At 40.8% G+C, this 26149-nt stretch overlaps 1 protein-coding gene across 4 annotated transcripts in view; it reads left to right on the forward strand.

Moving 5' to 3' along the window:
* The window catches only part of SUSD1 (sushi domain containing 1), a 767543-nt gene that overhangs the window by 184880 nt on the left and 556514 nt on the right, over window positions 1-26149 (forward strand). For all 4 annotated transcript variants that reach the window (XM_086962059.1, XM_086962061.1, XM_086962060.1 and 1 more), the window contains exon 4: window positions 18730-18885. In XM_086962059.1, coding sequence (XP_086818185.1) covers window positions 18730-18885 — 156 coding nt within the window. The remainder of the gene's footprint in view (window positions 1-18729; window positions 18886-26149) is intronic.

Here is a 26149-nt window from a genome sequence, read left to right on the forward strand (position 1 = left end):
GCCATTTTAAAAGCATGTGCTGGACACTGGTAAAAATGGGTTCCCCAGCTACATGATGGCATCACTGAAAATTTGGTATCAAACATCTCATATTAATAAACCCACACTGATGTCACTGTCGTATTTAATAATACCTGCACCCAGGGGGCACCTTAGAGTTGCCCCCTGAAAATATACCAGCTACTGGTGAGCTGACTGACAGGTTTTCTCTGGCCTGCCACCAGAAATGAGTTTCCGCCTCCAAGGGTGATGGCCGTTGCTCTCAGGGAGGCCAGAAACCAAGCCTGCTTGAGCAGGGGGTGTTTTCACCCCCTCCCACAGGATGACCTGCCGATTAGCATTGCAAGGCAGGGACGCTTCAAAGAGCCCACCTCCTTTTGATATGGGAATCTGGTTTCTCTCACAGGAGAGGAAGCCGACCCCCTTTGTACAGAGCCTTTTGGCACCTGGACAGATGGGAATGTTATCTAGTCAAATAGGCGTGTCCACCCTCAGGCTAGTGCCACCACTAAGGTGGGCTACCTTAAGTAGAGGCGACTTTTCAAAGTTAGCCATATTGGTGATGGCAAACTTAGGAATCCTGGGACAGGGTTATGCCCACTTCCCACAGGAAGTAGTCATATAGGGGGAAGCAGTGACCTCAAGGGTAGGTAGCCCATTGGCTACTATGCTACATTCCCCTAACACCCCTTAATTCAGTATTATGAGGAGACCCTAGCACCAGAAAATCAGATTCCAGCTGACCTACAAAGAAGAGAGACACTGAAGAGATGAAAATGCACAGACTGTGGAAGAAGCAACTGACCCAGCACCAGCCCTGCTGGCCTGTCTGCTGTTCCGAGAGAGTGCGCCAAAAGTCATCTCGTCCTGCAGCTGCCATGCCTTCAATTTCTAGGAGGCCTGCCTGTCTGCAACAAAGAACCAGGGACTTCTGCGGAGCAGCGGAGCTGCTTACCTGTATCCTGCAGGCACGCCAAGAAGACTGTGAGTCTCCAGAACCACAAAAACCAGATGCTGCAAAGCACCACTGAACCCCCACTTCCTAGCCCGAAAAGAATTGGGCCAACAGTGCCAGCATGGTCCCCGGCCCTCCAGAGACAAAGTCCACCTTGGACGTGTCCTCTGTGGACTCCCTGCAGTAGCCTGCAGTCTGTTTGCAGGCCCCCTCTACTGCAACTGCTCCCGGTGATGAAAACCTGATGCCTTGGGACACCTCTGCACCCGTCGCCCCTGGCCCATGGGGAAAAGGACTGAGGGTGTCCCCAAGCATCATCAGGCATGAGAACCCTTGTTGGTTCAGCTCAACTGATCCCCCAGTATGAGCCTGCAGCCTCTTTTTCGACAGACCGTTCTTCATAGACATCAATGGGGCACCCGGCGCTGTAAGGCACCTCTGCACCCAGCTGCCCCAGTGCTGCCGGAAGTGAACAGTTGGTGCTGCTTTGGACCTTGCCCCGTACTCACCTAAAGTCTATAAGATTGGACCTGTAAATCATTGTTGAGGGCCCGAATGCAATACATGTCTTTCCTCCAGAGGTTAACATTACAGCGAAGTACTTCAATTATGATTTAAAGTATCAAAATGAACTGAAGCTGAAAAATACACCTCTGCACCCAGATACCCCAGTGCCCCGCGAGGTGAGCTGTTGGTGTTGCCTTGGACCTTGCCCCATATTCACCCTATGTCCTGGGGAAGGGTCCCGTAAGTCATTGCTAAGTTACTGTATGCAGCATATGTTTTCATCCTAGGTTAACCTTGCACCGAAGTGTTTCAATTACAATTTAAAGTATCAGCAATCTGTTTTCTTCAAACCCGATATGTTAAAAAGTACTTACCGGAATTTGATGATCTTTGTGCCTTAAAGTTATATAAAGATAAGTGTTATTTTTATAAATTATTGTGTATCTCCTTATTAAGTCGTGTTTATCATTAATTGGCTGGGTGTGTGAAACAGATCTCTAACACTCCTCTCTGATAAGCCTAAGGCTGGTAGACTACACTACCCCCTAGAAGAGCATCGTGGGATTGCTAGAGCAAACCCCTGTCCACTAGTAAGGGAATCCCTGGACTTTTTGCACAGTATACCTCTTTTGGAATACAATATAAAGAGCCGGCTTCCTACACTAATGCATCAAATGCAGGCACCTGTATTGGCCTTGTAGAATCAGGTGGAAATCATGGTGGGTCCACCGTTTCATCCTTTCGAGGTTGATTAAATGAATACCACTGTGGTGGATAACAGTAAACATCTATTACATGACAGTAGTGTCAACAGACTCTCCAGGGATGAATTTACCTTCTACAAATATACCTGTTGTGCTATAACAACCGAAGGGAAATATGGTGAAAAGGCAAGAGAAATCCCTCTGTTGCATTGGTTAAGTAGGCATTGCAGATTCATCAGCTTTATCTCACAAATTTACTAACCCAGGTCCTGAGTTTGAGGTCAATGTCAGATATAACCTCAATGCTTTTCTCTTAAGTGGAGCCTGAATGATCATACTGTGACTAGGTGGTTTCTGAAACAGCATGGCCCCATGTATGTGTTTTATAAAGCCACATACCCTGTGGTGAAAGTTATGAAACAATATATAAGTCCTGCTTCACAAACACAATAAATAGAACAGAATAGAATAGAATGCAACTGAAGGATCACGAATGTTTGGGTGAACACGCTAGATGATTTGGTCATGTTTACTACTAGTGTTTTCAGAATATTAAACACATACATGACATTATCATGTATTTTTGCTCTACTTGGTTGTTAAAGATGCCACTTCAAATGGAGTAGAGTATAGATAGAGATTACTGTAGAACTAAACTGTCCATATAGTGCACCACAGGGCAGTAATAATATCTTTAGACACAAACTGAGGTCTGTGTCTATGTATGTGCTACTTGCAGAGCATGAGCGCAACCAAACGACAGTGGAGCGTTGCACAGGTGTGAAGGCACAGATACAATCGAAAAGTGAATTTACATGTGGTACTGAATTTTGAGAGGTTCACTTGCAGTATTCATTTTGTTACCTGAAGAGTTTTTGAAGATTTTGCACACAATCCCAGCACATAGACTTAAGGAGTCTACTGATTGCAGTATCTACTGAGTTGTCGACTTTCCAGGGGTCTTGGATGGAAACTTTAACAAATGAAGTTCCTTTATTAAATAGATGACATTAGGGCCATGTGTTGTTACTGCTTCGAGGTGCTGAAATTGAAGGCCTTTTAAATGATGGTGTCTGGTCTTTGCAGGTGTTGGCGCTGTTCAGTAACCACAAACCACATCTCGTGGAAGACAGACCTTCCTGCCACTCTTTCCTCCCAGCTCTTCAGGAAAACTGTGTTTCATAATTGAAGTCCACAACACTGGTATATTAGAGAACTAAATAATAATATTGGGTCATGATTTCAAGATCATGCTTGAAAGTACAACAAAGCCTATATTACAGCTATACCACAGCTTTCTTTAAATCAAGGCAGCGCACATCTCAGGATAGAGTCTGGAGACAGAGACTTGAATCTCAAAAGATCTCCCAACCAGCGTAGGATGCTAGCACCCAGAGCAAAGCAAATATCTTCACTTTTAAAAAAAAATGTTGCGCCCTTAAGAATGCCCTCGCGCCCCAAACGATGTTGTGTCTGGGACAAGCGCCTGTGTGGCCCCACCCACGCTACGCCACTGCTCCCCAACTGCCTACTTTCAACAACGGCTCTCAGATACCCCACCTTCCTTCAGCAAAAGACTTTCAGATCCCACGGATGATCTAATTTTGGCATTATTTAACTGTTAGAGTCTCAATACATACACCCACTAGTTTTTAATGGGAGTGTGTCAGCCCTTGTCAGAAGGAGTATAATGAGTTTATGGGTCATTATGAGCACTTATGCAAATAAAAGCAGATGTTAAAAGCATTGGGAAATGCACTGATTTTGCCTAAGAGTTGAGGGGCACAGTTAAATTAGAGAAATTACTTTATCAACAGCATACCCACCAGGGAAATTCCCCAAATAACTCTAAATCTAAAATACATACAGGAGGTAGAGCTAAAGCTGCCTTTGAAGAACACGTTTTGCAGCATCCTGGACATCTTGCTTCAAACCTAAGCTGCTTTGTGTACCACTTTCCTATATTAAGCTAATTCAGACCTTTTGCCCTACAATTCTCTTTTCTGTAAAAAAAAAAAAAAAGGAAGGCTAAAGTAACACACTTCTTGGTGACACGGAAAACAGTAATTTTTTGAAGTAGTTTGACTGAGATTTATGATTATAGGCCCTAAATTGCTTTGAACAGTAAAATATGACATTGCTCACCCATCCCAAAATATATACTCCAAACCATAGTTGACAGCTAAGAAAACATAGTATTGAAAGATTTAGACACGTGATTTGTATAAATATTATGGTTGATCTGAAATCTTCAATTACATCAACAAACAATGCACACAATTTTGTCATCATCTCTCAAAAATAAGTCACAAGCAATTGTATTGGGTGTTGCAGAACCAGAAGAAAATCAAAACTGCAGACAAATCAAGCTGGACTGCCAGGAAAATAACCTAACCAGTAGTTACTGAAAAAGAATCGTACCCCAAATATGGATGGGAGCAGGAAAACAAGGAGTCGTAGTTCATATCCTTGAGCATTGCTGCAAAAGTTGGTTAGATATATTGAAGTATGGTTTCCCTTATGTCCTACAGAATTACCCAGAAAGGGACCCTTGAAAAATCCAAGTTGATCTTATTTTCTTTTACATGAGCATGCCAACTATGAATCATGATGTGGTATTCTAGGTTATAGAACCATCGTGCCATGTGGTTCTGTAACCTTGGAGCTTGTTGATTTGATCCTGACCAGGAGATTAACGGAAGACTTGGGCTGCAGCAGTTGCTTTGCGGAGCTCTTCTGTGGATGGGGTCTAGAATACCTTTATCTTAAATAAAACCTTTTTAAGCTTCATCCGCGTTGGACTTTCATTATTACACTGGCGACGATCTACCTACATGTCACCAACCTCGGACACTCACTTAAAACGGTGGATGAAAACACCATTTCTTCTTTTGACGTTAACAGGATAACAGAGAGAAGTTCACCTGTTGGAGACTCTAGACCCCAACACAGCGACACTGGCACTGCAAGTACACTATTTTATTGTTTTATACTATTGTGTGTGTTACCATTATTCATGTGCTGTTCAGCTCGCCACACGCTGTCAGGCTTGCGAAGACTTACCGCTGGTGAAGACGCACTGTTTGGCTCGCCACGCCCTTTCAGGCCCGTGAAGGCTTCCCGCTTTTGACGACTTTGTTCTTGTTTGCCTTGAGGTCTTCATGTGACGTCACCTGCTTTCCTGTTCTGTCACTGGAACGCATCGTCTTTCACGCTGAGTGGTTACTGTTGCAAAAAAATTACGGCATCACAAGAATAATAATGGAAACGCAGCGGTATATCTAAGCAGAGTTTAATCGTGCCTCACATGTCCAGAGTCATCATACAATGCCCAACAGTTGATCCCCCGTTAACTTCCCCACCTGGAGCAACATTGAAAACATAACAACTGTGTGTAGAGTGTGACATCCATGAGCGGAAAGAAAAGACACGCTTGTGACTGCCACGCTCAACACGATAAATATATACAACACATCTTCTCCCCTTTTTTAAAATTAATCCATAACATAATCTTTGAACGTCTCAGGAAAATGATGTTCATGCATCCTCCTAGTAGAATGACTACTATAGTGGGAATGACACAGTTCTTGTTTGACAGGAGCCTCACTGTACTCGCCATTCAAAAATACATTCTTGCTTGAAACTTTAGATGAATGAGGAATGTCCTTGAACACAGAAATTCTGTTAAGATTCCAAACACTTCCACTGTCAATTTTCACAGCATTGTTGAAAACTTCTATATCTTTCTTTGGATCTGACCAACACTGAGAACCTTTAGGAACACCTTCTTTTCTTTTAAAGTGCACAAAATCACCAATTACAATTCTTAGTTTACTTGCAGAACCCCTCTTCTTATCCATGGCCTGTTTCATTCTTTCTTTGTACATATTGACTCTTTGTCTAACTAATTAATAGCTAATCATTGTTGTATTTTTATCTTCACTTACATTTTTTTTTAATCACCACGGAACCAAACTGGTACTTGGCTTGCGTCCCCTCAGAAGTTCGAAAGAACTAACTAAAGTGACTGAGTTAGGTGAAGTCCTATATGCTAATAACATGGATTGCAAAGCATTACGCCAATGAAGTCCTCCCTTAATGGATAGTTGAATTGCTTCCTACACTACACAGTTAAAACGCTCAACTTGACCATTAGCCTCGGGATGTAAAACAGCTATTCTTCTATAAGTTATACCACAGTTTTCCATAAAGGATTTAATTTCCTTACTAATAAATTGAGGTCCGTTGTCTGTGACAATTTCCTGCGGAATTTCCTCTCTACAGAAAATATTATCAAGAAATTCAATCACACTTTGTGAAGTTACCTCTTTAACCATCTTGACTTCTTGCCACTTTGAATAATAGTCAATGAAGACAATGCCAAAACGTTCACTTCTTGGTAGGACATGGACCAATGATGTCTAAACCTAATTTCCTCCATCGACCGACCGGAAAATCCACAGGATGGGATTCAGCACGCAAAACAACGGCTGACTTATCACTGTTTGAACATTTGTTACACAAACGCACAAAGTGCTCGACGGAGGTATCTATTCCAGGCCACCAAATGCCTCCCTGATCCGCCTCCTAGTAAAGGAAATACCTAAATGTCCCTCGTGGGCAATTTCCATAATGGTGTTTCTCAAGGCAAAAGGAGGAATATTTTTATCATCTCTCATGACTAAACCGTTTTCAATAGCTAATTCATCATGAACCTTAGAAAAACTCATCATATCATCATATCACCTGTCAACTTCCTCTGCTCCAGCCAACCATGCACAATGTACGTTTTGACAGTATTTAACTCAATATCCTTTTCCATTTCAGATAGCCAAATCTCTTCACAGAAATTGGGTCTTTCACCATGTATTAAATTCACATCACGTGTGGTAAATGCTACTACACAATCATCCTCCTAACACATTTCATCTCTAACAATGGGTAACCTAGACATACAGTCAGCATTCATATTCGCTTTTCCTTGAACATACTCAATCCGGAAGGGGAAAGATTGTAGCCTTGAGGATAACCTAGCCAACTGTGCAGACAAAAATCTACCTCCACCTGGAGACATTAGAAATACAAGTGGTTTGTGCTCAGTTTTGATAATGAATTCAGTGCCCCATAAGAAACTTCTAAAATGTTCTGCACCCCATACACAGGCAAGTAATACTCTTTCTATGACAGAATAATGTTTTTCTCCTTCTCTTAATGCTCTGGAGGCATAAGCTACAATCCATTCATTACCTTTGTCCTTCTGTATTAATACACCACCCAAAATCAAATTACTGGCATCAACCATTACAATACATTTTTTCCAGAGACAACAAGTCTTAAACACTGTGCATTTGCAATACATTTCTTCAATTTTTCAAAAGCTTCAGACATGCCATTAGACCAGATACATTTAGCATTTTTCTTAAGCAAACATCTGAAAGGATCAACTTTTGCTGAATAATTAGGGTTACATTTTGCATAAAATTCAACTAAACCAAGGAAGGCAACTAACTCTTCCTTGGAAGAAAGAACAGGCGCATTAATGATACTTTCACTGTGTTTACGTTTAGGTTTAATGCCCTTTCCACCAAGATATTCTACCTCTCTGGCTTTTATCGTGCATTTGTCCAGACGAAGAGTGAAACCCTTCTTAGATAAGGCAGCAATAACATTATGTAAATTACAATCATGCTCATCATCATTCTTGCCGTATGCCAAGATGTCATCCTGAAACGCGATGGCACCAGATAACCCCTTCAGAGTTTCTTTCATGAATCTCTGGAAGACTGATGCAGCACTTGCAAGGCTGAAATGCATGCGACAATACCTGAAAAGACCTTCGGGTGTAATAAAGGCGGTCACATTTTTAGATTCTTCAGCATAGACAACTTGGTGATACGCACTCGCTAAATCAATGCAAGAAAATACTTGCGCATCAGCCAAGGTTGATACCATTTCATGCAAAGCGGGAAGAGGGTGAGCACGATTTAAACTGTGTAAATCCACATAAAGCCTAAGTTCGCCTGAAGATTTGACCAAAATAACAATGGTAGAAACCCCTGGAGAAGACTCTATGGGTTCTATAATACCCTCAATGCATAGATTTTTAAGCATGTCTTTCAACTTGCCACTGTAATAGAGTGGAATGTTTCTTACTTTATGACGTATGGGTACAGAATTTTCATGTAGCTTGATAACATGCTCAAACCCTTGATATTTCCCTAACTTCCCACTGAAAACACAGGGAAACTCTAAGATTAATTTATCAATGGAATTGGAATCATAATGAGCAAGAGAATCAATAGCATAAACAGGATGGTCAGCTCTGGGATCGAGTTTGATTCCTAATTGCTCTTGATATGGCCATCCTAAAATTGATTTTCCTGACTTTGTGACATAAACTTTACTGAATGTATGACGACCGGAAAAACTTTGATTTGCAGGAAAATAACCTATTAGGTCAATTTTGTGTCCAGTGTAACCTCCAGGGGACACATCAGGAGGAAATAAAAGTCTATTAAGCCATTTCTCATAAAAAAATCTTTGAAGGAATAATAGAGTACCATGCACACGAGTATACCAAAAATCTCAAATTAATACCACCTACATTGATGAAACATGAAGGACATTTGAAAAACTCTCATCACCACAAACATTGATAACTGTGTTGATCTCATTTTCATCGTTGTCACAAGAGTTGTCATTGTCCTCTAAACGAATATGCCATTCGAACTACCCTTGCATCATTCCAGAGATTTCACAAATCACACACTGAAATGCATCCAAATGTACCTTCTATAAACAATCCAGACCTTTTCACTGAATCGTAAAATAGACAGAAGAAAAGAGTCCTTGGAGAAAGTCTCTAAAGGTATGGTGGAGTAGTTCACGTTCCTAGGTGAAGTCTTACAGAACTTACTAAAATGACCTTTCTTATTACTTATTTAGAACACACTTTATCAATAGCAGAACATCCTTTAAAATTTGCTAAATAGCCATTACTTCCACATTTGAAACAAAGTAATTGTGAATTCCGTCTTTCTCATTTTGTGTTGGTATTCTTATGTTTGCTTTCAAATTTATTGAGGTTGTTATTCCTTTGGGTAGATATCTTTTTGTGTTTCTCTGAATCCTTAGTTTCTTTGTTGACAATAAATACATCTCCTTTCTCATTGCCTCTAATTTCTTTTACAATTTTTTCTGAATGTCCGATGGATTTGGCAATGTTAATAGCAGCATTTAATGAAAGATCAGAGGTAGACCATAGTTTTTCTGAACTTTTTTATAATTTGTTCGCATTAAAATTTGGTCTCCTAGGACTTGTTCATATGATATATGTTCAAAATCACAAGAAGCAGCCAGGGACCTGATAGCTGATACATAGTCTTCAATCGATTCATGAGACTGTTGTTTGCGGGAGTAAAAAATTAATCTTTCCAAAACTACCTTCTTTTTTTTCCATAACGTAGATTGAGTTGAGATGAAGCATACTGATATACATTAATTCTCCCAAGGTTGACTAAAGCAGGTAGAGTTTTAAACTATTTTAATCCAAAACCTCCTTTACAATGTTTTAACAAGGATAATTTCCTTTCAGGCTCATAATCATCTCCTTTTAAAACCTCTACATAGGCTAAAAAAAACAGGTTCCCAAACCTCCCATGCCATTGGAGGTTCACCAGAAAATGTAAGGAAAGAAGGAGGAGGTAAAATGCCAGATATGGCAAAGAATGAATAGTTGTAGTAATACAGTGAATTCAAAGTTATTAAATAAAATGACAGGACAAACTGATGCTGGATGTAATCCTGAAACTGAGCATGTCACCAAAAAAAAATACTGCAATTAGATACAATACACTTAATAAATTCATATAAGATTAGCTTAAGGATTTGTTAATTGAATTGTCTTGTAAGGTACGTTCTTCTTAAAGAGAGAAAAAAATATATATACATATCAAGTAATATACCTCATAAGCACGCGGTGCGCGTGTTTTACAGATGGTTTCCTTTTAGTGAAATGTCAAAATGATGCCTTTCAAATAAGCGGTGTTTAAATCATCGTAAGATGTGCAAAATTTAAATTCCAATATTTAGACACATCAGGTCAAAGGGAAGGTTCTCAGCGTGATGTTGTCAACGTGCGTCTTCCTTTGAGGAACGTGCTTATGTATTCCCAGATTATGGGAAAAAGAATGTCAAGTGTGTGAGTCGTTTGTCATGGAGGTCCGAGGATTCTGTGTAGAACGGAGGGGAGTGAACCGGCTCGCAGATTTAAAAGATGCGAGATACATTCAATACTCACACAAATTGAACCACAAAAAAAACCCTCTACTCTGTTGATCTTCCCGACTTCACAACATCACTTGTATAAGAATGGTGCGCAATATTTCCCCATGTAGATGAAAGTGCGCAAAACACAAAGCCGAGAAAAGTTGTTGTTTTAATCCGAAAGAGTAATCCGGAGTAAAATCTGTAAAGATCTGCTTAAGTAGCACCACCGATGAGACATCCAATTAACGTATATAGTCAATACGAGGAATCCAAGGCAACAATAAAATTAAAATTAAAAAAAGAAAATATTCCAATTTTTTGTATAGATTCCCTCGATAAAGGTAAGGGCAATTAATCCGTACCCGCTCGTGGCCAGTGTTGCAAAGTAATTACGGCATCATAAGAATAATAATGGAAACGCAGAGGTGTATCCAAACAGAGTTTAATTGTGCCTCACAGGTCAAGAGTCATCATACAATGCCCAACTGTTGATCCTCCATTGACCTCCCCACCTGGAGCTACATTGAAAACGTAACAACTGTGTGTAGAGCGTGACATCCACGAGTAGAAAGAAAAGACACCCTTGAGACTGCCACGCTCAACAGTATAAATATATACAACAGTTACGCTCATCGGTCATTTTAAATCAGGGATTTCCCCTGCAACGCGGTGACACGCACACCTTTAATATTCACGTGTCATTTATGTATCAGGGATTTCCCCTGCAATGCGTTTACAAGCACATCTTTACTCTTTGCGTGTCATTCGTGTACTCCTTTGCCGCCATATTTAGATCAAGCGTTTTGCCTGTAATTCGGTGACATGCACACCTTTCTCATATGTGTGTCACATTTGAATGGTGTTTACAATGAGGTGACACGCACATCATTACTTGAGTACCTCATTTGAATAATTTGTACAACGCGGTGACACGCACACCTCTCTACATTGTGTGTCACATTTTAAAAATTGCTTCAACTGTGACACACTCACTTTTAACAATTTTGTTTTTTCTTTTGTAAAAATAAGTGTGTCATGTCATTTACACGCCTTATTCTTATTTAAGGTACACTAAATGGAATCATAATTTCCAGTGATTCATAATATTTACTCTATGTTACATTTGTAAAAAAAAAAAGGGGTTTGTTATATAATTGATCATTTCATTTGTCCGCAGTACACCTGATGTTCACATCAGCATTTTATAGTTGAATATTTGCCATGCAGAACGTTCCTACTCCATAATTTTTCCTAAACTCTCCAGCTGATCCACCTTTGAAGTGGTCAAAGTGGAAGAACGTTTTTGCTCATTGGGCAAAGGTATGTGGTGCCAATCTAAGTGCGGAGAGAAAAACATCATTATTATTACATTGTCTTGGTTCTGAGGGACAAGAAGTCTATGAACATCTCGCTGAATTCTCGGAGGATAGTGTTGCAGACTTAAATGAGTATAAGATTGCTATAAAGAAACTTGATATTCACTATCTTCCAAAATTGAGTATTGTTCTGGAGAGGTATCACTTCAGTAAAATGATGCAACATCAAGATGAGAGTGCTGAACAATACATAACCGTCCTAAATCAGGTTTGCTTCTGCATGCAATTTTGGAGCATCTATTGATGAACGCCTTAGGGATCAGTTCATGTTAGGGTGCAATCTAGATAAGGCGAAAGAGTCAATGTGGGAGAAGAATAATCTGTCTCTACATGAAGTTTTACCTCTGTGAAAACTTTAGAACATTCAAAGGCCTGTGTGGAAGTGATAAAGAAAGATGCCTTAACTACAACTAGAGACAGTGATGCAGGAGTTAAAGTGGTAGTGGAAAAGGATAAGGACTACAAACCGAGTCAAAGCAACACCAAGTATGATGTAAAAAACAAATCGTCTAACAAAGCTTTTGTTGGAAAATGCTTTCGATATGGTGATGCTGGTCATTTGGCCAACAATAAGTTGTATCCTGGCTGGAAAGCCATGTGTAAGATTTGTGGGAGAAAAGGACATGTCTCAAAATGTTGTAGGTCTACTACAAAAAAAGTTAGGGAAATAGACTGCGATGATGACTTAGTGGAAGAAGTAATTATTCTGGAGGACCCTGTAGAGAAACTTGATGAACCACTAGAAAATGTGTTGGTAAATGGTCAAGAGGGTCTGATGTTATTTGACTCTTGTGCAAAAATTACTTTGATACCATTTGCATTTTATGAAGGGAAACTCAAGTCTGGACTAAGGGCCATATGTATGAAGGTACCGATTTGCCTTTCTGAAATAGCGATTTTTAAGAAATCCCTATTTCAGAATCGCAAATTGGTATGTATGTACAAATTCACTTTTTTTTTGCGAATTCTTAGTATTCCTTAATTGCAATTAGCAAATTGCGAATCGCAATTAAGGAATACTTTCCCATTCATTCCTACGGGCCAAGAGGCCCATAGGAATGAATGGGAAGGTATTCTCAATTTTGCGATTCGCAATTAGAAAATCTCAAATTGAGAATAATTTCAAGGGTGCAGGGGTGTCCAAAGGACACCCTGTTGCACCCCTGAAATATGCATGGGTGCAAATGTGGCTCACATACATGCCCTAAGGACATGTATGCGTGTCGCATGGCACTTTGAAAAATGCTGAAATGTGCATTTTTCAAGGAAATCGCAACTTACCACCAACTAGAAGTTGGTGGTAATTTGCGATTCCTTTAGGGCATTTTGGAATTTTTTTTGGCTTCATACATTGCATTTAAGGAATCGCAAAATTTGCGATTCCTTAAATGCAATTGCAAAATAAGGAATCGCAAATTTTGCAATTCCTTATTTTGGACCAGATATTACTTCATACATATCATTTTGCTAATTCGCATTTTGCAAATGCAAATCTGCTTCATACATATGGCCCTAAAACTCTTAAAGCCAGATATATAACCAAAGGGTTACGGTGGAGAGCCAATAAAATTGGCTGGTTATTTTTGGGGTTCAATAGAATTTAAGGATAGGATCATTTCAGGAAAAATCTATGTTTCTCTCAAAGGAGATTCGTTAAAAAGTTGGGTACACCAAAGTGATCTTTATGTTTTTCTTGACCCTAATGCTAAACCCATGGTTTGCTTAAGAGATAAACCTACTGTCAACTCTGTTCAAGTTGATTGAGATAACATACTGGAATAGTTTTCAGGAGTTTTTAAGAATGAACTTGGCTATTTAAAGAATTATTTTCACAAGATCAGGTTCAAATAGAATGCCTGTCACAAAGCTGCCAAAGTCAGGAATGTTCCCATGGCTATTGGAGGCAGCATGAAACTTGAGTTGAACAAACTAAGGTATAATTAAAGAGGTGGAAGACTTGAGGGAGTTAAACAAAGCTGTTGTGGTTGATCACTACCCCTTACCCAACATTAGTGAAATGCTTAGCATGTTAAATGGGGCAAAGTATTTTTCTTCCCTACATCTCAGTTCGGCTTATTACCAAATTAAACATAATGAGAAGTCCCAAGAATTAACTACTTTCACCAGACCATTTGGTACCTTAATATTTTTAAGAATGCCATTTGTTCTCATTTCAGCTGCTTCAGTTTTTCAACAGGCTATGGAGAAGATATTGAAGAGTGTGATGGGAGTGAAAATCTACCAAGATGACATTTTGGTTTCAGGTTCAACTGTGTTGGAGCATAATACAAGATTGTGTGAAGTTTAAGATACATTGTTAAATTGTGGTCTGACTCTCAAGTGGGGAAAATGCAAGTTTGGGGTTCAAGAAATTGAATATTTAGGACATCTAGTTGCAAGCTCTGGAATTCAGCCCAAAAGATTGTTAGTTGACACGATAGAGAATTTGCCACCTCTTAAGAACAGGGATAAATTAGTAACATTTTTGGGAAGGGCTGAGTTCTATAATAAATTCATTCCTAAGTTTGCTGAAAGATCGTTGGCTTCAAGATCATTGTTGAAGAAAAACACAGAATTTGTCTGGTCCAACTTTTGTGAAGCTGAATTCATTGATATTAAATCAGGCTTGAAGAATGCATCCAAACTTGCGAGTTTTGATGTTGGTGATGATGTGATTGTGATGACGGGCGCTAGCTCAAGAGGTTTGGGGGAGTTTTGTTGCAAAAATATGTTGGTGAATATAGGACAATTGCTTTTATCTCATGAGGCCTGAGGGGTGCAGAAATTAATTATTCAGTTATTGAAAAAGATGCTTTAGTTGTCTTTTGGGCTGTAAGAAAACGGAGAAAGTTTCTTTGAGGGTGCAAATTTGAAATAAAGACCTTGGCGGTCCCATGGCCGTGCCTATGAAATAGGCGCTGCAATGGGAATGTCAAAGGAAGTTCCAGCACGGCATGGACTGAAATGTCCATGCCATGCTGGAACTTCTATGCATGCACACAGGTGGGCACATGCTGTATCCCCATGTGTGTATTCACAAGGCGTGAGGCACAAGGGGGCCTTGTAGGGCTTCCTTTCTTTCCTGACCACCACTGTTTTCATGGAGGAAAGACCTCCATGAAAACAGTGGCGGTGATGAAAGACTTAATATACTTGGCGGGACAGCAGTGGTCCTGGCAAACATGTAGGTGTCTCTGGACCGCCGCACCACCGCCAGGGAACAGCGGTTCCTTGGCGGAGTCAGAGGTCCCAAGGCAGCATGACCACTAGGGTCGTAATGGGGTGGTAGCCAGACTCGGAGTGCACATGCATTCTAGAAGTGAAAATGTGAGAATAGAATGTGGTGGGTGGTGGAACTTGGGGATTTGACAGTTGTAACCTGGATAGTGAAGGGAGGACTACTCCTGACGGTTGGTTTTGTCTGTACTTAATGAAGTACTAAATCTTATCTCTTGAGAAGAATTTATTGGTAAATAAAGACTTAACAAGTGGCGACTGCTTGCCTGGGAGGAGACAGCCATGGTGAACACCAATCTCTCCTGAACCCAGGTGATCGGCACACTAGCCTTCTGTGGTACTCGGTTGTAGAAAGGGAGGACTTGGCATGTTAATGGGCAATAAAACATTTCAAATTCTATTTGGTACAGTTGTTTGATACGAGAAAAGAAAATATGATGAAATCACTCCTAGAATTAAAAGGTGGGTGGAAGGAGTAAGTGATTTTAATTTCCACATCGAGCAAATTTTTGGAAACAAAATATGTGTGGCAGATTGCTTATCTAGGCTTTCCATAGGGATGTCAGGATTTATATCACATTAATTGGGCCTGTGAAAGTGCCATTCAGAGGGAAGAGTGGATTGAAGCAAGACAAGGAGACACAGAGGCACAAAGTCTTAGAGAGTTCATTGTGAAAGGCTGGGTGGAATCCAAATCCCTTCCAGAAAACTTGTTGTGGGTTCTTAAATGTCAACGATGAGTTAAATTGGTCAGGTGATTAATTCTTTAGGGGTAAGAGAGTAATTCCCCCAAAAGCACTGAGAGAGAAAGTGGTGAATTTGGTGCATGAAGGACACCATGGGAGAGATCTCAATAAGGCTAGGGTAAGTTAATTATACAGGAGGCCAGGAATACACCAACAGGTTGAGGATATTATTAAAGATTGTGGTTCATGTGCTATAAATGATAAAAGCAAAACAGTGGCTAATACACCATTATCACTAGTCTCCGTTCCAAGTGAACCTTGGCAAAAGTTAGGATTAGATTTTGCTGGTCCTTTCTATCTTTTGCCAGAGAATGAGAGATATGTCATGTTATTGGTGGACTATATGCCCAAGTGGGTAGTTACTAAGTGTGTGAAATCTTTAGTTACCAATGTTGTAATCACATTTTTAAATGGAGAGTTCCTTAAAGGAGGTATACCTAACTGTATAATGACTGATACTGGAGTCGAACTTACATCCTAGGAGATGCTGGAGTTTCTTAACAAACTGTCCATTGAACATCTCAGAACAGCACTATATTCCCCAAACCCAAGCCAATGGCTTAGCAGAACAGATGAACAGATTTGTTAAGTCAAGTGTGCAGAAATCAATGGATTTCGAAATGCCTTTAAGTAAAGTTTTGGATGAGGTATGGTGGGCGCACTGCAATGCCCCGAATTTCATAAATTTCGAATCTTTTTTCTTTTTGATGAAGGGAAGAGTAAGAAATACAAAATTGTATCCTGCTTGTATGAATGATGGAATTCATGATTCGAGTCAAATATATGATGAAGCATGTTAAAAAAGTTGTAAAGCTCAAGATAAGGACCTGAGGAAGAGTTATCAAAACAAATATATGGAAAGATTTGATCAAAAGAAACATGTGAAAATAGTACCTTGGGATGTGGGGGACCTATCTCTGGTAAAGAAGCCAGGACTTGTGAGAAAAGCATTGTCGGAATTCATAACACCTTTTGTCATTAAGAAAGAAATGAAATATGAAGTAGAATTTGAGACTGGGAATGTATGGAGTATTCTCAGATTGGCAAAGTTGAGAAAGACTTCTCAGAGCAATTCTTCACTAACTCAGGGTATTTCTAATTTGATTCCTGTGAAAACTGATGTTGGTAGAATTTCTGTTGAGAGCAGAAGTTAAGTTAGAAATACACATAGACCTTAGTGGTGGAATGATTATGTAATTGGTAAACATTAAGTGGAAGTAGTAGCAATTTCTTTTATATTAGAACTCTTGTTTTGTAGTATATCTGCAGTGTTACAGGTGATACATTTGAACTTTTTCTTTTGTATATAGCATTTACAGATGTATCTAAGTGTATTTGTTAGTATATTGATTCGCTAGCATGTTATGCAAGTTTCCATTTTGATATATGTTAAATATATGGGTTCTTCGTCCTAGTACATTATATTGTTTGGTTGTTAGTGTAAGGGGGATGTGTTATGATCTTCCATGTTTATCCTATGGAATGTACAATCAGTCTAGAAGTGATAATTTGTGCATAGAAGGTGGTAGATGGTGGAACTTGGGGATTTAAAAATTGTAACCTGGAGAGTGAAGCAAAGACTGCTCCTGACGGTTGGTGTTGTCCGTACTTAATAAAGTACATAATCTTATCTCTTGTGGAGAATTTATTGGTAAATGAAAACTTTTTTTTAAAAAAAAACTTTGTTTTATTGATTTTTTTCAACAAAACACAGCAAAACAAGCAGTGCAAGGCCCCAATGTAATGAATATGTAGAACGTGCCAGTCGCGTTGTTTATCTTGATGTACAGGCGACAGGCATGTGGTCAGTTTGAAGCGCATTATCGCGCTTTTGCTATTTATTAAAGTTGTATTATTTCAGGGTTCACGTGCCCTGTGAGCGGTGAACATGGAGTCAACTTACTGTTGCAGCATTCACTTTTGGGTTCCAGATGGCTGGTCGAAGTCCACTGTGGGCTTTGGAACAAGGAATAAATTACTCCATTTACTCATTCTCGAACCCGCCACTTATTACACCCAAGCATACATTAGAAGGAATACCACATTCACACATTATGGCAACTCATCAAGAAACAGCATCGTACACGTCAGAACATAGGTAGCAGAAAAAATGTCCAGTGAGGGGGCAGTATCCCATAGATTCCAAGTCATTGAAGGTAAATTAAGCCATAACAGGTATATGTGAACTCTGAACAGTGTACAGAGGTTAAATAGGGGTGGAGCAGATGCATAAATGGGCACAAAATCCCAGGTGTGAGGACAGTCACGATTGAGAGCAAATTCATAGGTGAGAGCAAAGTCACAAACCGCATCAAAAAGTGCAGCAAATTCGCAGGTGCTGTAAAATTCACAGGAGAAGGCAAATGTGCGATTGAGAGCGGTGTCAAACGTGGAAACAAAATTACAGGTTTGAGCAAATTTGGCGGTGGGAGTAAAGTCTCACACAGCAAGAAAGTCACAGGAGGGTGCAAATTCACAGATGGGGGAAAATTCACAGGAGGAAGCAAATTCCTGAGTGAGAGTAAAGTCACATGTGGGAGCAAAATGACAGATATAAGCAAATTCACAGGCATCCGTTGAACTTTTTAACCCCTTGCATGCTCATGACGAGCGCAGCTTGTCATGAGCTACAGTGCTCCGGTGCTCATGACGAGCGGAGCTCGTCATGGGCATTAGAACGCTCGCACGCTGGGATCATTTCCCTGCTGTGCTGAACGTTCTATTGAAACGTGTGTGGCCATGACCAGCTCAGCTCGTCATGAGCACAGGAGCACTGTAGCTCATGACGAGCTGAGCTCGTCATGAGCACCGGGGTGCTGTGCGCACCCCCCGCCCCCCAGCACAGCAGGAAAATTACCCCAGCAGCCAAGGGTTAATACCCAACTTCACTGTATGCAAAGCCGGGGAATAACATACGGCATCATTTTCTATTTCAGATATTGACGAATGCGCTATTTCTGGACTGTGCGGATATGGGGCAACGTGTAAGAACACCCACGGGAGTTATGAATGCTACTGCATGGAGGGGTACGCCATCCAAAATGGTACCCAGCCTTTTCGCTCAGACTGGAATGCAACAGGATCATGCACAGGTACAGCACAATTAGACATGCCATCAAAATTAATGATTCTGAACAAGAACATTGTTATGATCTAATTTATGTTCTCTCTCCTACCTTTGATAATTTCAGAGCACTCACCACACATATGGAGCCCACTGCTTGCTATGTAGGCATTGCTTGTGCATTCTAGAGGGGCGGGGAGGGTGAGGATTCAGCGGGTAAAATTAGTTTTCACATTCATTCTATTGGGCAGTTACAAACCCCTTGCACAGATTTTGCGTCACTTTTCCCATGTTAAAAGTGACGCAAAAGTAGCGCAAGGGGCTTGTAAATCTGCCCCAATGAGGGCAAATGAGCTGTAGAAAATAAAATGATCATGAGTGCTGGGACATATGCCTCCAACATTTCATCACTGGCACAGGCATTTACCAAGGGATGCTGAATGGTTGCACTTGTCGGTGGCAGGGGTAGGACTCATAGGAGGCGGTTGGTGAGATATCAATGAGTTTGAGAATATGGATAACCATGAATATATAAATTAGTTCCATTTAGCTGTGGTGCAGGTCTTGTGCCATATTTTTCATAAGACCTCAGGCAGAATACAGGTTGCAGCACATATATCATTTTGAGAAAAATATTTTGTACACATATCTGGCTATACACTTGTCGTGGTCTTATGGAGATATGCTGTTTCTTTCTCTGATTCACCTGCCCATTCGTTACCTGCTGAAGGAAGTAGAAACACTATCTCGCAACCAAAAACATACCCTAGTGAAATTAGCAACTGCAAGGAGAACGTCTCTCAATCTGTCATGCTAAACCTTGTGATTAACAAAGAAGCTCTATTGAGCATTGGTTAGCATGAAGACAATCTAACTTTCACACTCTTGAACGCCAAGGGCCGTATTTCGCATTGTCATTGCATGCGCCGGGCTCACCTTTTAAGACAATGCGCCCTATTACGATGTAAGTGCAGCCCTCATTGTAGCCGCGAACTCGCGCTGCCCCCATGCGAAAATGCACAGCGGCTGCTGCTCCGTGTTTTCACAGTGCAGTTGGCAACAACCCACCTGCACTTTTAAAGGGGATTAGAGATCCCCTTGCAAGCGGGCGCAGTCAGTGATCCCCTTTCTCCCCTCCAGAGGGCTGCGCTCACAGTGCACCACCTAGAAGGTGAATTATATGGTTGGTTGGTGAAAAAATGCAGTAAATGGCTCCTTGCTCTTATCATCAAATAACCAACCAATGGACGTCACAGCGGCACTCATTGATGATTCAGCCTGGCTTAATGAGCAACATCGCCTACATGTTTATGATCCTTATAGGAGATACTAAGGATTGAGCAGTTTGCATTCTGCCTTGACCTACTCTTTTAGTCCTTCATGCAAGATTTTTTTTGCAAATCACAGAACACTTGGTAAAGCACATACAATTTGCGATAAACGCTTTCCGGTACTTACCTCTTGTTCCTTCCAGTAACACAGGACATACTAATAGGATCTTTGGGGATGATGGGCTGCATTCTCTTTAGTGTCAAGCCATGGCAGGTTCATAAGTCCCCAGTAACACTACCCAACTCATGCAATATAATGTGCTTTTTTTTTAATACATATCTTTATATGACCCATTGGCAATGTATTATTTGTTGGCATATGATAGGGTTTCATCATACTCAGTGGTGGAGCAATATTCTCTTTAATCTTGAATTTTGACCATAGTCGAGATTATCTCCGAAAGATACAGAGTCAGACCTATGGCATTGTAATAAGTCTGTCTTCTTAGTTGATTTCCTGCTCTCACTGGGCCCGAGTCGCAACAAATTTGCTTTAAATTAATCCTGTAGTACCCCTGACTTTATTCTGAGTTCCATGAGGAAGCTGAGAGTAAATCTGTAGCACTTCTGGCTTATTCCTAGAATAAAGAAGTAAATCAGGGGTACTACAGTAAGTTACAACTACTCATAGCAAAATGTGTGCACCGGACTTAATGGCTTTAAAATCTCTTACTCCTGATAAATTTAATAAATAGTGAATATTTTATTCTATTCTACTGAATATTTAGTAAATGTATATAGTTAGTACACTCATTTTTAAAATATAGATTCTCATTTTTAAATGGTTATGTATAGTAAATTATACTACAAAATCCATAACAAAGTCAATGCACAAAAATCCTCAATGCAGCTGTTACATTTTACTGTTTTAAAATGACAAATCTGCATATTTGTACGTGTATTTGATCAAGCTTTTGAAATGTTGAAACCAGCTGCCCTGGATATGAATGAGGGCCCCATTGTTGTGTCTTTATTTTGTCAAATGAACTAATTCCTTAGCCAATACATATGTTTTCCGAGTTATTTCCACATAACCGTGGGTAAATTCAGTAAAGAATGACACATTTTGTCGAGGGAACGAGGCCAAGCGTCAATGGAGTAGGACGTTTCCCATCAAAGCTCCCGCCAAAGAACCCCCATCCAAAGACTTCCTGCTAATATTAAGGCTCTGGGGAGCATCTACATGCATCTGCAATCCCCCCTAATCCCCCGCTACCAATTATCGTGTTAGGGGAACTGACTGGTGTTGAGATGGGGCGCTGAGCAGCGGAGCGTCCTAGAAATGTACATGACCCTCAACATGGCGGACGAAGGTCTCGCTTGATAGCGATGCGAGAGTGTAGAGCAGATCCTGCAAGCCATGGTTCTCCTGTTGAGTGAGGTGCCTGCCAGCTGTGAGTCCTGTGGGACTGACAATGAAGCTCCCGGAGCTCTGGATTGGTGAGGGCGAGTGTCCGGCCCGAGTTATGGGGTGTCGCAAAGATTGGATTTTGGATCTAGTGGGAGTGAGACTCTTGGTTCCGCTGTCGAGCTGTTTCTCTCTGGTGCAACCAGAGCCACGTTGCCTGCCAGCGAACTGAGTTACAGCAAACAAAAGATGGACGGAATGCTGACAATGCAAACATTCTCCCCCAGTCAAAAGATCTGGGTTAAATCCATTGTTCTTTTGCCCACTACACCACGCCAATTTGAACCCATCCATATGCAAATCAGTCTTGGCCCTGTGCCCCATGGGAACAGTCCAGACCGAACTGCCAAGCCAGGTCCTCGCTGGACCGGAAGCAAGCATCCTGGGACCAGTTTCAGGGTCTGAAAACTGGCGATGTTTGTCACACTGGAGGGCTTTGATGTAATGGACTCAACAGAGTTCAGGGTTCTGAGGTGATGTTGGGCTCGGTGTCTGCAGAAGACCTGTATGCGAACCCCGTACTCGCCAGATATACCCATGATATACCTTGGCGTACTACCACACGGAGAGCGCTTGAGGGACTTGGCAGAGTGGGAAGCGGCAGGAGCATCCAGGCCGGGCGACCTATTCTGGACTTTCGCACTCCTCCCCTTTCAAGAATTTCAAACGGAGAACGATTTACCTGGAGGTCATTTCCTATTATGCAGAGCAGTGATGACCACAGCACGTAAACATTGGGAAATTGAAGACCTGCCACATCACAAGGCTTGCCAATATGTCTTTACTTCGCCTGGGACAGTGAAGGCTGTATCCCTGACTGCAGTCCGGAACAAGTGGGAAAAACATCTGCGGAACCCCATACCAGATATGTATTGTACCGAAATACTGGACAGGACACCAAAAATGTCAAGGAATGCTCTCTTTAACTTGACACATTTTTATGTGATACATAGAGCATACCTCATACCGGGACAGATTAGTTGATACTTCCATACTATAAGTGCCAGGTGTTCATGATGTGGGGAGGAGGGAACTGACTTCATGCATTTACTGGACTTGCCCAACACTTACCTCTTTTTGGGAGGAACTCACAGCACTGCTCGCTGACATCATGGAGAGTGAGGTCCCATGCACTCCACAACATTGCCTCTTACACTGGTCCCCACACACTGCTAAAACAAAAGCTACGAGCAGGTTTCAGGACCTGGTATTCCTGATTGCAAAACTGAGATTACCCACAATTGGACAGCTCAGTATGGACCTCGGGTGGGAGTGTGGAGAAGAAAGCCTGAGAGGTGGGCTGGTTGCAAGGGGGCTGTACTTCTCTGAGAGGCTAGCAGTTGTCGAGGGTCCATGGACTTGGCCAGGGCTAGTAGCGTGCTGGTGGCTAGTGTGGCATATACAGATCCCTCTCTTACCGGGAACAGTAACTGGCTCCCCCTGATGGCAGATTCTTACCTCACAGCCTATGAGTATCCCTATCACACTCACTGGTAGGAGTGATGACCATGAGGCTTGTCCCTAGTGTTTACAGAGGACTTTGACATTCTCCAGGGATATTCAGAAACCTGAGCTCACACCTTGCTTATACCACCATTACACATTGACAGGGAGGGGCAAAACAGGGAGGGCACGACAGGGAGGGGAAAGTTGAATGGGGTTGTAATGGGAATGACACTACTGAAACAATGATTGCACAACTGATTAACTTGAAATTGCCATGAGTGTTTGTTATCTCTTATCAATGAAAATCAATGAAATCTCTTTAAAAAAAAAAGAAAGAAAGAAAGAAACATTTTATGTCTTCTAGTTGTACATTTATAACTTTGGTCACAGATTGTTTATTTTATTGAACATCACATTTAATATCCTGCATCATTATGATTCATAATTTAGAGGAGCATGGTCTGAAGCCAAAAAACAGCTTCTTACTCGTTCCTGCTTCTGCAAGGGATGGTGTTCCTTATGTTTTTATTAGATACTCTATTGTTTTATATTGTGACAGCCTCTCATCTTTCTGACACTACACATTGCTAGAAGATAATTTGTTTTCAGACCCCTTGTATAGCCTCCCATTGTACATGTGACAAGGCTTTAAGAAACTGTTCAGTTGGATTGTAAGGACACTTTTGCTGCAGCCTGATTGCTTCACAAGGGAGTAGGGGGCTGGTGGTCCGGTTCAAGGTGTTCCAGAGTTCTGGATCGAGTATTCTGGTCACTTGACCCTATACTATTAATGATTTTATTGGGTCTTGGTAATTGACATTGTTATGCCTTATATGACAGCTTGGCGTCTAGTGGGGTGTCATTTACTTTGGACTCGTCCTTCTTGGTGTCATAAGATGGTGTTTTTGCAATGCTGAGATTCAGCCCAATTCACAAACTGCATTTCATCCTAATTCCAGGTGCTCCAGAGGCCTTTGTTGACCAGTGAGGAGGTCCCTTGCGTGGGGCGGGGCCCACTTTTTGCTATCTGTGCAGTTGGATCTATCATTCGGTTAGGGACCTCTTTGTAGTAATCCACTCAAAAAGTTGAATTGAGATGACTTTTATTTAGTACAAGTCAAGTACAGCAACCATCAGCAAACCCACAAATACTGGTTTAAATTGGAACATTCACATTGATGCAATTCCATTGCATCATGACCGCATCATCTAATTCTAACCATTACCACATATCTTCCCCCCGATGGAATCAAAAAGAAAGAAAATAAGAAAACATTAGAAAATGTAACACATTGCAAAGTACAATACATATCAATGAACTGTTTTCCAAATAAATCACATTCACAATTTGCATTGCATCAAAAATAAATTACATTCACAATTTGCATTGCATCAAAACATGCTTACAAATGAGACACTTTACACAAACTACCAAAACTCAATTTCTTCCCATCGTCTAATTCAACCACAGAGCCTTTATCTGAAACAACTTTATGTGGCTGAGAAAACTTACTTTCCCCCTTTCTTACAAAACCAAACTTCCTCACAACAACCCAATCCCCTTCTTTGAAAATTAAATCCTTAACATGTCTCCTACTATCAAATTCCATCTTGTTGCGCCACTGACAATCAATAGCTCTCGATCTCATCTTTTCCCTATCAACCCAAACTTGATTTTTTTCCTTCAACCACATTGGAGACTCCTTAGTACCTGGTTCTCTTCACTTCAAAGCCACAAAAGGAGAAACTCCAGTAACTGAATGTGATGTAATTCTGTGACCCCACATCATTCTTCGCAACTCATCCTTCCAAGATAACCCATTAGCCAAAGAAAGCTGTATGGAATCCATTATCATTCTATTGACCCTCTCTACAAGTCCATTTGGCTGCGGACGGAACAAAGCCACTCTCTCATGACTAATGCCCAAACTTAGAAGAAAACTAGTCATATCTGAAGAAACTAACTGAACACCATTGTCAGTTATGAGAGTTTTGGGTACCCCTTCTTCCAAGAAAACTTCTTTCAAGAATGCAATCACATTCGAAGTGCAAATTTGCCCCATAGATTTGCAAGTAAACCACTTGCTATGATGATCCACTAACACTAGCAAAAACCGATTATTGCAACCCAATTTATCAATTGGACCCAAAACATCCAAGGCTAATTTCTCCCAAGGTTTCATGGGCAATTCCACACACCTCAACGGAGGTTCCCTTGTAATCTTCACTTTATCACTATTGCTACAAGCATGACAATCACGCACAAGATCCTCCACATTCTTGTCCATTTCTGGCCACCAATAAAATTCTCTCAATCTACGTTTAGTCAGACTCCTACCTAGGTGTCCCTCATGAACAATTCTCAACAACTTTGACCTCAACAAAATTGGTGGAACTATCCTATTTCTTCTTAAAATTTTGTCACCTTGCAAACTAAGTTCATCCTTAACAGATATAAATTTCTTATGTACAATCTCTTCACTAGATCCATTCCAAGAATTCATAATCAATTCTTTTATCTTCTTGTATTCCATATCAAACTCCAAGGCTTCTCTCCACTCTTCTTGACTAACAGCGAATTCACTGTCAATATTCACCACATAGTCTTCTAAAATTTCTACACAAATATCATCATCTACTGGCATCCTAGAAAGACAATCTGCAAAGATATTCCTACTTCCTCGCACATATTCCACCACAAAATTGTAATCTAAGACCGACAGTACCCACCTTGATATACGGGGAGTCACACTTCCATCCAAACCTCGCCCTCCTTTAAAGACATGAACTAAAGGTTTATGATCTGTCTTTACCACAAATGGCAACCCCCACAAATAATACCTAAAATGTGTTATCCCCCAACAACATGCCAGTGCTTCCTTCTCTATTGTAAAATACGATCTTTCTGCTCCCTGCAAACTACGTGAAGCAAACCCAATAATGGTCTCAATACCATCTGACACCTGTATCAATACCGCCCCCAATCCAACATTGCTCGCATCTGTGACTAATATGGACTTCTTCTTAAAGTCAAAATGTCCTAATGACGGAGCCTTTGAAATATATTCCTTTACCTTAACAAACGCGTCCTGACATCCAACACTCCA

This window comes from Lissotriton vulgaris, chromosome 3_1 (assembly GCF_964263255.1).
Source record: "Lissotriton vulgaris chromosome 3_1, aLisVul1.2, whole genome shotgun sequence".
In the NCBI taxonomy this organism is placed as follows: Eukaryota; Metazoa; Chordata; class Amphibia; order Caudata; family Salamandridae; genus Lissotriton; species Lissotriton vulgaris.